This window comes from Rasamsonia emersonii (assembly GCF_000968595.1).
Source record: "Rasamsonia emersonii CBS 393.64 chromosome Unknown ctg1118621760042, whole genome shotgun sequence".
Classification (NCBI taxonomy): Eukaryota; Fungi; Ascomycota; class Eurotiomycetes; order Eurotiales; family Trichocomaceae; genus Rasamsonia; species Rasamsonia emersonii.
This window is the reverse complement of record NW_013563245.1, coordinates 1,825-14,782: the sequence shown is the minus strand read 5'-3', so window position 1 is coordinate 14,782 and position 12,958 is coordinate 1,825. Positions and strand designations below refer to the sequence as shown.

Below are 12,958 nucleotides of genomic sequence, written 5' to 3'. Positions count from 1 at the left end.
AAAATAAAGAAATGGCCTAAGCGCCTCGATCAGATCTGGGCGACGATCCGCGGAAACAATGTCCTCTGGACGTATCTACCCGCCCTGCCTTTCTCTTTTGGTCTCTGGAAGCATGTGGGCTACTGGCATTTGATCCCTGGGTAACAAAAACACTACTGGGAATTGCGTTCGAAGGAACTAAGGCCCTTGTTTCGTGCAGAATTCCTTCCTACGAGCAAAGACGAAGAAGCCAGCCAAAACATGCTCTGTACTCCGTCCTCCGTACTTAGTCCCAACCCCTAAATGAAACGTGTTACAAACTACGTAGTATAGTTTAATGTTGATCTCCAGCGTTTCGAAACACGTAAATAAATTTTTTTGTGAAGTACCAGCTGATCTAACAGAAATATTCATAATGCCACAAAAAGAATGCAGCATTTTTCGCGTCAGTCTCACCTGGAGGTCGCGAGAGAACGATAGGACGACTTTAAATGGAACATGCACATGGACATCGGACAACAACACCGATTAGGATCCTGACAGGAGACAAAAACATACCCAATACCGCCAACCCGTACATTGTATAGATGTCGCCCAACGACTGATGGGGGATGTCGACAAAGGAGATGAGTACAAAACGATGAAACCCTACCGGCAACTTGCCGAATTAAACCCACATCCTCTTTCCCTAACACATGGTGTAAATGATCTCCGTTTCCCGTCCCACCCTTTTCTTAAGTCGTAAAATGCAAATAGCCCCCTTCCAAACAGGAGACGGTAGAAGATTTAATTGGTATATGCCGATGTCAAACACAAGTCAGAAAGAAAAAGGAAAACTCCATGAGCGCCGTGATAAATGGAAGACTGCTGGGATGTCCGTGGTCCTGGTTACCGTGGGGAGAGAAAGCCTTCTTCCGAGTAAGAATACGAGAGAAAAACCCGACAATGAATGCAAAGCAGACTCGTTTTTCGCAATGACACGAGAAACAAAAAGAAAAACACCGGGAGAAACGTGGGAAGAAAAGTCTACCAAAACTTGGGTGGACTTTAACCTGTCGGTCCTCCAGGCACTTGATTGACCATCGGCTGGGTATATAATCGCTGTCGCTTGGCAAAATTAGCACCCTCGGGGGTACTGGACATTTCCGAGGCTTGCCGCCGATGTTGAGGCCGAACCGTAGGCGTACTGAGCGGAGCCTGGGTGGTCGGAAACTGCACGCCATTTTTGTCCATGGCGAATGGAGTCGCCGTCGGAGTCATTTGCTGGACGTACTGGTTCGGGACTTGCGGGACATTGGTGGGGTTGATCGGTGACACTCCTTGGAGCTGACTCGGAGACTGCCAGTTGTTCATGGACGTTGCAGGCGACTGGCCAGGCGAGCTGTCTTCCTTCACCGACTGGGTTGCAGAGTTCTGAGGGGCCATCGGGACCGCGGGCCCCGAGTCGATCGCCGGAGGGATAGACTTGAGATGGACCAAGTGCTTCTCCAGCATATCAAGGAGACTCTTCTTGGTGAAGGGCTTCGGCAGAACGTCATCCATACCTGATATACAAATTAGCAACCGTCCATTGTAGATCATTTAGAGAGAGAGAGGGAAAAAAAGGAAGTGGCACGTACCATGCTGGAAGTAAAGCTGGATGTCATCACTTCGGATGTTCGAAGTCATGGCGATGATCGGAGTCCGGTCAAACTGGCGGATGAGGTGGCAGGCCGACACGCCGTCGAGGTTGGGCATAATAATGTCCATCAATATTAGATCATACCTCATTCCGCTTTGGACCTTGTTGACAGCCTCCAGACCGTCCAACTGCGCGTCGAGTTCATAATTAGCCATATCCGACACGTAGCAGGCCGAAAGAAACACGTACCGCGCTGTCCACATGACAGGCAAAGGAATACAGGAATTTCCCGCCAATCTGGCGGCATGTGGCATCATCCTCCACGAGCAGGATTTGCGGTCTCTTCACCCAGCCCGGATTCACGAGGGTGCTCTTCTTCCGACCATCCGCGTACTGCCGTCGCGGATCAGAGGCATCAGGCTCCTTGGGAGGCATGGTGTAGGGGATGTTGTTGACGTGCTCGCTGTACATCGGGTCAATGCCGTTCGTGGTCCCGACCGGGTACACGACCGAGTCTAGCTCGCCATTCATCTTGGCATATGCCATGGTTGAGTTCGAGCCGGTCGATGTCGTGGGCCGAACAGTCCCAGTGCCAGTCCCGTTGCGGGCAACGTTGTTGGAATCTAACGGAGGGGTCGAAACGACAGCCGGATTCTTTTGAGGGTCGTTCAAGGAGTCGAGGCTCGTCAGGCTGAATTGGAGCTCGGCGTTCATGTCGTTCAGCAGTTTCGAGGCGTGCTGCAAAGGCGATGCGGGAACGTCGTCCATAGGCGCCACCTGCCCGTCATTGAGCGTCGAACCATCGGCGCCCGGGGCCTGATACGGAGCGGCGGCTCTACTATCGCGCCTCTGACGGGCATCGACCGATAGTAAGAAATTCATCACTTGGTGGATGACGCTTTCGTGGTTCAGGATGGTCTTCTGGACACGCATCAGCTCCTGGAGCATCAGCTGGTGATCGACGCTAAGCTGCGCGTAGCGATCGGAAAGATGCTGGATCTGTTGTTGCTGTGCCGCGATCTGCTGGTTCATGAGGTCGATCTGTTGTGTTGGGACGCTGTCCTCGTTCATCTGAACGGGTTTTCGAGGCGCAGGGGCCTTTCGACGAATGTTGTCGAGCGAGTCTTTGTTGTTCGCCTTGAACTCCGGATGCTTGAATTCCCAGGCCTGCAAAATGCGTCAGCACCGGTATGAGGTATTTCCTCACGATGGGAAAACGCTGCGACTGACATTCGGCCCGTACGGCGATTGTCCGTTCTCCTCATTGTTCTGGCGCACTTTGTGGAAGTCGTATTTGTTGAGCTGGCGTACAAAGCTGGCGAAATTGCTGTGTTTGAAATGTTTGGGAAGGATCGTTTTCGTAAATTTCTCGCACTAAAGCCATTTCACGGCGACGTCGAGGTCAGTCTGCAAGTCCGATCGGGTCGACAACGGGATCGCCAGTGTCCTCGTTACCTCTAACACGACAAAACTGTCACCCTCATCACCCCAGCGAACAATTTCCGAATATGACGGATCCTCCAGCATCCTGTAGTCGCGGTGATTAGAACGGTGATCGGCGATAACGTCGAAACGGGGCAGGAAATCGCTGCACGAGAGCACTTACTTGTACAATTTTCGGACCTGAGGAGCGTCCGTTAGCCATCAATGGCAACCGATAACGAGAAAAGGGTCACGACTTACAAAGTCGCTGGAATTGCCGGCAGAACCGGCATTGGAGGACTGGCCGCTGTCCATCCTGGCTTGGCCCGTCGCAATGCGCGCGGAACAGCGCAGAAGAGCGGACAGAAGAGGACACGACCACGAGGAAACGCGGGAAAAAAAAGGCCGTCCCCCGTTCAGCCAGGCCGTGGAATGGAAGAATCGGCTAAGGACACGGGCACGAGGAGGGAGTCGTGGAGGAGGTGGTGGGACTCGAGGAGCAAAAGGCGTTGGATGCAGGCGATGATCGTCTCAATTCCCATTTGAGAAAAAGCAGGCCGACTTGGGCACGGGATCTAGGCACACGGTCTTGACCCTGACAGTTTAGCAACGCAAGGAGGGCGATTCGGCAGAAAAGCAACGGGGGGCGCTGGCACGAGGGCCGAGCGAAGAAAGCATCTGCAGGACAGCAGACGAGAGACGCAAAATCAGCGAGTGGTCGGGGTGGGCAGACAGTCTGGCGGAGAGGAGGGGAACGGAGCAGGCGATAATGGGCGATGCAGAGGGCTGCGATCAGTCCCTGAGCGGTGCTTGGGAGCGGCAGCCACGGGACTGCGGCCTCGGGGGGAGCTCTGCGGCTACAGCACAACCTCGTCTGACTTTGGGCCGGGGGAGGGCGACGGTGTGGCCGTCTCTTCTTCCACCTGCAAGCCCCACTGCTCCACCCCGGGCTGCCAATGCCTGCCGAAAGCCGCAGCGGTGCGCTAGTAATCATGATATGATGCTCAGCGCATCTTAATCAGGCCTGCCTTGGCGAGCGCGATCACGGCCAGGAGTGGCTGCCGGCACCGGCGCCAGACAATGGCCTTCTCAGGCTTTTGGGACGAAGGAAGGGCTGGTGGACGGGCGGGTGGACGGGCTGGGGGCAGGCAAGAACTTGGCCAATGACGCCCGCAAGCCGCGGGCCTTCCCCTTGGGCCGCCCACCCCTCCTCGTGCGGAAGGGCTTTGCCTGCCAGGTGGCAGACTCACCGTCAACGGCCGGATTAACTTGCTCCTCTGCAGTAGGGCAGGCAATCAGTGACCGCCCGGCGATTTGGCTGTCTTGGTGGCAAATGTGGGATCATCGGACGACCCCGTTGGCATGATTTTTATTATTAACGTGAACGGTGAACCTCGAATCGCTACGTCAGGACTGGTGGACCTGCTGGATAATTGACCCGATCAATAGGTACACACGACGCATACCGAGTGCCGGCCGGTGGACACGCCCTGTCGGCTTATGTAATCAGCCTGCTGCTGATTATTAGTCCGACACAGCCACAGCAGTACCACCACCGTGCTGGTGGATACGGAAGGCGTTGATTTGAAAAAAGATTATTATCAGCATATCGAGCTCCTTTGTTGCGTAACTATAAATATCCTTAATTGAAGGCATTGCCAGGGATGGTTTCTGGTTCCTATGGCAAGCCACGACAATGTCCCTTGCAAACCAGAATCCATAGAATGGAGCCTTGGTAAGCGGTTTCCGTCTACGAATTAGTATCGCAATCTGAGTTTGACTACAATGTGAGTGTATTTTCATATCCAAAACTCCAGTCTATGCGCAGAGCATAATTGATGCCAAAATCGGTCGACAGTTTGGTGGAAGAATCTTGACATGGAAGGGAATGCCAATCCTCAATAGTTTCACAACAGATTTTTTTTGTGCAGATTGTAAGAAAAATGCGCTATTTTTGTAGAGAAAGACGGCAGACAGATATCTCTATCTATACGCATTATTAGTCTTCCAACAGCTTAAACTGAGGAGCTTCCTACCTATCTCGAGGATAAAAATTATGTAAGTTTATAGAACATGTTCATGAACTTAAATGAATAGATCAGAAATACTTTTTTTTCCCTTTTTTCTTTTGGATAGCTTCTGTTTTGTTCAAGTCTGATAGTTGGTTGTCCCAATGACGAAATAACGTTTCGGCAGGTCCACCTACCAAACGGAAGAAGCGCCAGCACCGCGCCGCCCTTGTCCAACGTCCGACACTGAACATCCATTGCACCATTGCAGTCGTCTTCTCCTTCGTGACTCGATCTAGGACACCACCTAGATTCGAAGAGGAAGACTGTCTTTCATAATGTTCGCTGCGAGACGCCTTGCCACTGCAATCCCCCGCGCCGGCGTGCAATCGGCTCTGTTCCATAGCACCCGGCCAGCGTTCGTCAAGGTGGGTGACGCGCTCCCCGACCTGGACGTCCTGGTCGAGGGTTCGCCCGGAAACAAGGTCAATCTGGCCAAGGAGCTCCAGGGGAAGGGCCTCATTATCGGCACTCCGGCCGCTTTCAGTACGTCTCTCGTCTCAAGCTTTCAATCCCAGCGGCAGCTGTCTACCTGGACTACGGCGTGATATTTACCTCTGCTACATGAAGAAATATCAAACTAATCATTGCACCACCTGTCGCGATGGTGGTCTTTCACAGGTCCTGCCTGCTCCAGCACTCATGTCCCCGGCTACATCAACCATCCTAAGCTTAAGGATGCCGGAAAGGTGTTCGTCGTCTCTGTTAACGACCCCTTCGTGTACGTTTGCAACAATTCTTCCTTCTGATTCAGATCGATCCCTGCTGACCTTTACGATGCAGAACGAAAGCTTGGGGAGCTTCCCTCGATCCTACTGGCAAGAGCGGGGTACGTCAATCCACCTCTTGAACACTTGCAAAGACGAAATAATTGACCAAACTATTCTTTAGATTCGTTTTCTGGGAGACCCCACTGGCAAATTCACCGAGGCTCTCGACCTGGGCTTTGACAGCACAGCCATCTTCGGCAACCGCCGCAGCAAGCGTTATGCCTTGGTGATTGAGGGCGGCAAGGTCAAGGAAGCCTTCGTCGAGCCAGACAACACTGGAGTCAATGGTACTGTACAACCTGGTCGCCTTCTGCTTACAAATCCAGCTGCAGCGCTAACACCTCGCAATAGTTTCCGCGGCGGAGAAAGTCCTCGGTTAGACAAGTGCAATACTCTGAAGGCATGTTCTAGTAGGACAAACCAGTCATGTCCTATGTGTCTTTTGTTTAAACTGTGTATCTACGTGGAATCTAAGACCTTTCAGCGGTCCTGTAAAGCTTCAACCCGCCCGTTCCATAAGACAAGCATTAGGCGCCAGAAAAAACATGCAATTGTAATAAATCAAAGGTACAGGGGACGAGAGACATTCCGTCCAAGCTCCCGCAAACGTGTAAGAGTCAGGTGTTGGGACTTCATTCTAAGCCCGCTCCTCCTTCAACTGCTCCCATTGTTCCGGGGTGTAGCACTTGGGCGTCCAGGCGTGTATCGCGGCAATCTCATCCTTGAGGACGGAGTTAACGAGCCGATGGCGGGCAAGCGTGGTCTTCTTGTCGAATTGCGGGGAAACTATGATCGCGTGGAAAGCCTGACCGCAGCCTCCTGTTGGCGAGTTAAACCAGATTGTCAGCCATGTCTGCTCAGGCGAATACATCTATGCTTAAATAGAACTCCGTACCCGACATATCCTCGATCTCGACATGTTGCGCCTCGAGCTGCTTCACCAGCTTGTCCTTCAGCAGATCAGCTGTAATTCCGGACGTGTTTGCCGCGTCGGCCATTGCCGCGTTTACCGCTGAAAATGCTCTAGATGTCAGAGAAAAGGGCGAGGAATTCGCGGGGTAGTAGTTTGCGCGAAAGAGGTAGCGGCAGCCTCTGCTCAAGACCGCGATGCGGCGGGCGAACATCAAGCGGACAGTCTTTTTCTTTTTTCAAGGATCCCTAGTTCCTCCCAAAAATTGCAAGCCACGCGCGAAATTGATTATAAGAGGAACTGTCAAAAATCGTGTGTCGAACAGAAAAAAGAAGAATAAATGTAGAAGAAAGTTCATGTCAAGTGCACGAACGTAATATTTTACCGCCGATCAATGACGGAATTAATCAGCCGGGCCATTGGTATCCCCAACTGCATGTACCGAGGTGGCTTGAGAGCTCCGGACCGCTGTGGCTCAAGCTGTCGAGTGGAAGCACGCGCCACACTGGCAGCCAAGGGATCCCCGCAAGCCACTGCATAGATCGCTCTTGCCTATCAGGTCGTAATTTGTTGTCTCGTGAGGAAGGAGCGTTACGGCCTCTTACCTCACTCGCCTCGCGCAGTTGCCTGCTTATGCGGTCTCTCCTATCCCGTGCAGCTGCTCTTCACTCGCGCTATTCCACCATGTCGGCGTCCAGTCTGGCTCCAGCTGTGTCATCACCATTCACCCGAGCTGTGGTGAACGCGATGAGAAAGCTGTATGTATGCGATATTGGATTGAATGGATACATTATACAGCTCCATCAGGGAGCCCCATGGAGTCTTTCACCAGCCATGTGCCTATTGCTGAATGACAATGACTGATGAGGTTGTCTCTGCGAAACTTGCAGCTATCCGGAATCGTTGGCGGATAAGAGTTTCGACAACACTGGATGTAAGTGGAACCAGCTCAATTCGTTCAATGACGAGCAAACCGAAACGGAGTTCTTTACTGAGGGCAGAATACAGTACTGCTGGAAGCACCGTTCAATCCAGAGAGACGGCAGAAGAACTCGGTGCTGCTGACGGTTGATCTAACCAAAGCCGTCGCGGACGAAGCTATTGAACGGAGAGATTCAATCATCATTGCTTACCGTATGTGAAGTCACCCTTTCGTTCTGTTTAGATCTATCGATCAATATAAACTCCCACGTCTGCGTTCCTTATTCATTATCTGGGCTAATCGTTGTCTTCCAGATCCCATCATCTTTCGAGGGCTCAAGTCCCTCACACTCCAGGATCCCCAGCAGCAATCTCTGCTTCGACTGGCACAGGAAGGAATCAGTGTTTACTCCCCGCATACAGCCGTCGATGCCGTCCCCGGTGGGATGGCAGACTGGCTCTGTGACATTGTGACCGGCGCCGTTACCGGTCAATCGACGTCATCAGGGAAAAATGAAGAGATCCCTTCCAGGTCTTACTCCAACCCGATATATCCTCAACTGAAAGGGAACAACTCTCGCTCTACCGTTGTCATACCTCACACCCGAAGCACCATCCACCCGTCTCCTGCTCCCGTGCCGGAGGGCTTCGAGTCTGCTGGCATGGGACGCATGGTGACCTTCGCTTCTCCTCAGCTTCTGGCCTCTCTGATTGACCGCATCGGCCGGGCTGCTGGAAATCCTGCTGCAATCTCTGTTGCAGTTCCGCAGTCCGCCTCCGTGGATTCAATGCAAATCAGCACCGTAGGCGTCTGCCCCGGTTCCGGCGCCGGTGTGCTGATGAAGGGACCCGTCCTCCCAGATCTTCTGTTGACCGGAGAATTGAGTCATCACGACGCATTGGCTGCCATCGAACGCGGTTCGGCCGTCATTGCTCTTTTCCATTCGAACACGGAGCGGGGCTACCTGCACGACGTCCTACAACAAAAGTTGACGGACGCTCTCCGGGAGGAACTGCGCGCTCAAGCTGACACAATTGAAGGAGACGAGGCATTCAGCGTAGACGTGAGTGAGAGGGATCGCGATCCGTATGGGATTGCCATACGGCAGACTTGACGGACTGTACAACAGTAAAATCTATTCCCAGGGAAGATGTTATGCATGTTAAATAAGAAAGATCTTTACAAAAAAATGATGGCATAATAATAAGAATTTCGTCTCCTCATCCATCTATCACAGATAGATGCAGTTTCTGTTTTCTTTCTCCATGCTAGATAAAACGTCCAGCTACAATAATAAATGTATATATATACAAGGCTTCGTTACAAGAAAAAAAATCTTTTGTTTACCTGCCTGCCTGTCTAACTTAACAAAACCCGAATCTCCCCCACCGTTCGAGGGAAGAGCGCTCTTAGACTATGCTTTCCTCCTCCTCCTTCACCCTCCTCTCCTCCTTCGTCACCACCACCACCACCTCCTCCTCCTCCTCCAAGTACACTACCCCGCACGCTGGAGACGACGTCGCTGTCCCTCTCGATGCGGTTGAGATCCACTTTCGTGCCCCGGGCCTCGTCCGCGCCGATGATCATGCCTTCGACGAACTCGAAGTCTCGGCAGAAGGCCTCGACGGCTTCCTCCGTGACGCTTTTCACTAGCGAAGGGCTGCGTACTCCCTTGAGGTTGTCGGTTGCGTCTACTAGGGCCGAGGGGAGGAAGTCGTCTAATTGCTGGCTTGTGGCTGAGAGGGCATCTGGTTGGAAGGCCGGGAGGTCGGCGATCTCTGCGAGGTTTGGTGGTGTCTGTTTGGTTGATGAGGAATCCTGGTTCTTCTGGGGCTGCTGGGAGAAAGGCTCCAGGGCTGTGAGGAGGTCTTGTAGACCGGATGTCTCGAGCAGGAACTTTCGCTGGATATCCAAGAGCTCCATCCGCAAGTTGGACAGGGCCGTGGACACAGAGCCCATATGGGTGGCGGAGGCAAAAGGGAATGGCGAGAGCGTGGAGCGAACCGCCAGGAGAATGTTGGTCTCATAGATGGTGGATGACTTCGGGTCGTGGAGCTCCTTGGCAGAAGACCTTGCGAGATCCAGGAATGGGTCGAGAGCAGAACGGAGGACTGGGGTAAAAGCATTCTCTTGCTGGTCCGAATAGGATTTCCCTTCGTCTCGGAAGGAGGCGTCATAGGCCTTCATCAAGGAGGTCAGAATTTCCAGTGCGTCTGTGAAGAACTGAGGAACGGAAAGGTCTGCCGGCGGAGTTGAGCTTGACGGATCTGACGAATTCATGTTGATTTGATCCTGCATAAGCGTCTCGAAATGGCCAAAAGTATATTTCATCAGGGAAGTGATCACTTCGACCAAAGTCGAGTCGGGCCCGACCAACTTGGAGAATGTCGTCTCGTAGAAGGATAGCAGATTGGCGACTTTGTAGACAGTGACGGCGTCTTCATGGCCCTGTATGACAAGTTCGACCCGCTGGCGGAGAGACCGTGAAACAGCGCTCAGATCACGGTTGACGAGGTCGTTGAGGGCCTTCTGTCCATCAAAGGCCACTTCTTCCCCGTCAATGCGAGACCACGGCTCACTGCTGAAGCCAGCTTGGATGCCCCGCGCGAGTTCGTCGCCTTCAGCCACAAAGAGAGCTTCCAGCGCCTCACGCTCAGACACCGCAGCCGAGTGCACCCAGGCGAGCATATCTCCGACATACCGCAGGGGATCATGAGCAGAAAATTCAATAGGCTTAACATTCCGCTCGGCTCCTGCAGAGGCTGCATCTGTGAGGGCGTAGTGGAAGGCGTCGGAGAGGATATACTCGCGCGCTTCAGCAAAGAAGTCGAGACAGCTGTGGAACAAGCTGGGTCGCTCGGCCAGGACCCGCAGAGCTCGCCTGATCGAGCTGTTGATCTGGGGGTCTTCGAGATTCAGGGACTTGAACTCCTTCTGTATCCATTTGTACAATTTCTGATAGGCCGCATTGAGATGTTTCGAGCTCTGCTCCATAATCCCCAACCCGAGCCTCTGGTTCTCCCCGCCAAGCAAGACTTCGCAATCATGGTGTACTTGCTTTACCCGACTCAGCACGGTGAAGAAGCGGTCGTCCACCGGTTCTGCAGAGGATGTCAGAGCGACAATGTCTTCGTCCGGAATGATGAAGTGTTCGGTGAAGGCATCGAGGAGGCGCTGTTTCGTTTCGGCCTCCTTTTTCTGTTCCATGAGCGTCGATGCTTCGTCGAGGACCGGCCCCGTCTCCTGCTTTGCAAGCGTAATATGCTTCCGCATTTCCTCGCATGTCTGCTGTAGGCTAACGATCACGGTGCCAATGCGTTTCAGTTGCTGTCCGCTTGTCAGCTGATGATGCTATTTTGTATTGTCCATTCATTGTCTTGAGCGTCTCACCTCCGCCACCTTGCCAAAGTCCTGCACAATCTCCCCATTGCAGTTGATCACCTCCTTCTGCACATCTAGCCGCAGTTGTCGCCGGGTCTCCGGGGTATTGCGCGTGCCCCTGATGTCCAGAGTTTCCAATGCATCTCGGATATCGGAGTCGGCGTATGACGCGGAAAGAACAGTTGTCAATCTATGGGAGAGCGCGCTGGAGCGAGGAGCGACGTTGGCAGCGCCGGTCGTAGGAGACGTGGCATTCGAGCCATCATTAGAAGGCGTCCCCGGATTCGCAAAGTAGCTTGTCATGTTTTTGAATCGCGCCGCAAGACGATCTGATAGTCCCAGCGCGTGATGCGGAGTGGCTCGAACTTCTGTGCGGGCGGCCGGATAAACGTCCCTCCACTAAATTAAAACAGTTAAATCACAACATTCAGAACAGCGCTCGGAGAACAATGCAACTTCAGTCTCGTATGAATTTCATGTGAACTTCACTGACAGCATTATATTTCCCACGGTTTTCCACTTAGAATTTATTCCTAGTTCCTCCAAGTGGAAAATGGAGTCGCCTCTCGACTCGCCGCTCATCTCGCCCGCAAAGGCGCGTCAAGCAGCCATACAAGCCAAGGACTGGGCCTATATAAACTCCTGGCTCACTCGCAAGTACTCTCCAAATCCCGTCCCCGCGTTTGAGCGCAATGAAGATACCTTAAAGGCGCTCCTTGCCATCGCGGCAGCGAATGACGCGGCGGACGAGGAAGCGACTCTGGTGCATCGGGCGCGCGAAGAGGTGGTGCGAGCGTACAAAGCCAGGGAGGAGGCCGAAGACCCTCGAAAGAGAGAATTGCTGGAGGACTTGGAGGCCCATCTTGATGACAAAGGAGCGGCCAGTCTCGATGACCTGGCAGAGACGGCGGTCACATTGGGGACCCTGAGCACGGACACTACGGAGCTCGGTCACTCGATCATGGAGCTGACGAGGGAAGAGTTCGATGCTGCGGACCAGGCGCGGAAGATTGAGGCGTTGCAGGCCTATCTCGACAGAGAGCTAGAGTCCCTCAAACAGCAGATCGAAGAGCTCAAGACCCATCCAGCCTACGAGACGGCGCCCGATCTTTCCGCTCAGACGGCGGAATGGACGCGGAGCACCAAACTTCTAATCGCCAAAGTGAACGAGTATCGGGACAGGATTGCCTCCCTGCAGAGGAATGTAAACACCAAGGGCCCGACGATTGAGGATCTGATGGTGGAAGAGGAAAACGTGATCCGAATCAAGGAGACCGTCAAGATGCTAGAAGGGAGGATCAGATCGTTCCACGGCCTGCCGCCAGATGTGGACGAGGCAAAGGCAGAATACAGGCGACTGGAGAGGGAGCTACACCAACTCCAGCAGCAACGGGACCAGATGTTCGAGAGTGTGATCGCCAAGGACAGGAGATGAGATGAGATATCAACTAAGTTACGCCGTGACAGTCGTCAATTATCTACGAAGAAAGGCAAATACTGATGGTACACGAAAGATAATATTTACTACCTAACGTTAAGGTGGTATCATCTCTCGTCAAGTACGATAACAAAGCAAGTCAATCAAAAGACGCATTCGCCCGAGTCAAGTCAGGAACTTAGTTGCCACCAACACCCAGGGCGTTCTTCACCTTGTCGGCACTACAATCGACAAGTCAGCATACGGATAAATCTCTGGGTATATCTGTCCAGGGCACTCACATGGAAGAGGAAGCACCCCCATTTTGGTTGTCGTACACGCGCTGGGCCTTGTCAAAGGCAGACTGGGTGGCCGACTTCTGGTCATCGGGCTGTACGCCCCGAACGACGCGGTCAGCGGTGTCGGTGACGGTCTCCTTGACCTTTTGCTGGGTGGACTTGGCAGCC

The 12,958-nt window shown here is 53.1% G+C and overlaps 5 protein-coding genes across 5 annotated transcripts; 3 read left to right on the top strand and 2 right to left on the bottom strand.

Annotated features, from left to right (window-relative positions):
- Window positions 1-1,026: 1,026 nt before the first annotated feature.
- Window positions 1,027-3,337, bottom strand: T310_2891 (Stress response regulator/HFS transcription factor; the record flags this gene model as incomplete). Its single annotated transcript, XM_013474170.1, has 7 exons — window positions 1,027-1,523; window positions 1,599-1,788; window positions 1,850-2,767; window positions 2,831-2,927; window positions 2,976-3,128; window positions 3,207-3,223; window positions 3,284-3,337. The coding sequence occupies 7 exons, from the start codon at window positions 3,335-3,337 to the stop codon at window positions 1,027-1,029; spliced, it is 1,926 nt and encodes a 641-aa protein (XP_013329624.1).
- Window positions 3,338-5,369: 2,032 nt separating this feature from the next.
- T310_2890 (AhpC/TSA family protein) lies at window positions 5,370-6,241 on the top strand (the record flags this gene model as incomplete). The annotated part of the gene is made up of 5 exons (XM_013474169.1): window positions 5,370-5,577; window positions 5,713-5,812; window positions 5,875-5,920; window positions 5,983-6,148; window positions 6,213-6,241. The coding sequence occupies 5 exons, from the start codon at window positions 5,370-5,372 to the stop codon at window positions 6,239-6,241; spliced, it is 549 nt and encodes a 182-aa protein (XP_013329623.1).
- A 1,214-nt stretch (window positions 6,242-7,455) lies between these two features.
- On the top strand, window positions 7,456-8,807 carry T310_2889 (NGG1 interacting factor Nif3; the record flags this gene model as incomplete). Its single annotated transcript, XM_013474168.1, has 4 exons — window positions 7,456-7,529; window positions 7,662-7,705; window positions 7,780-7,905; window positions 8,008-8,807. The coding sequence occupies 4 exons, from the start codon at window positions 7,456-7,458 to the stop codon at window positions 8,805-8,807; spliced, it is 1,044 nt and encodes a 347-aa protein (XP_013329622.1).
- A 245-nt stretch (window positions 8,808-9,052) lies between these two features.
- On the bottom strand, window positions 9,053-11,377 carry T310_2888 (Golgi transport complex subunit Cog6; the record flags this gene model as incomplete). Its single annotated transcript, XM_013474167.1, has 2 exons — window positions 9,053-11,020; window positions 11,084-11,377. The coding sequence occupies 2 exons, from the start codon at window positions 11,375-11,377 to the stop codon at window positions 9,053-9,055; spliced, it is 2,262 nt and encodes a 753-aa protein (XP_013329621.1).
- A 250-nt stretch (window positions 11,378-11,627) lies between these two features.
- Window positions 11,628-12,509, top strand: T310_2887 (uncharacterized protein; the record flags this gene model as incomplete). The annotated part of the gene is made up of 1 exon (XM_013474166.1): window positions 11,628-12,509. The coding sequence occupies one exon, from the start codon at window positions 11,628-11,630 to the stop codon at window positions 12,507-12,509; it is 882 nt and encodes a 293-aa protein (XP_013329620.1).
- Between the last annotated feature and the right edge of the window lie 449 nt (window positions 12,510-12,958).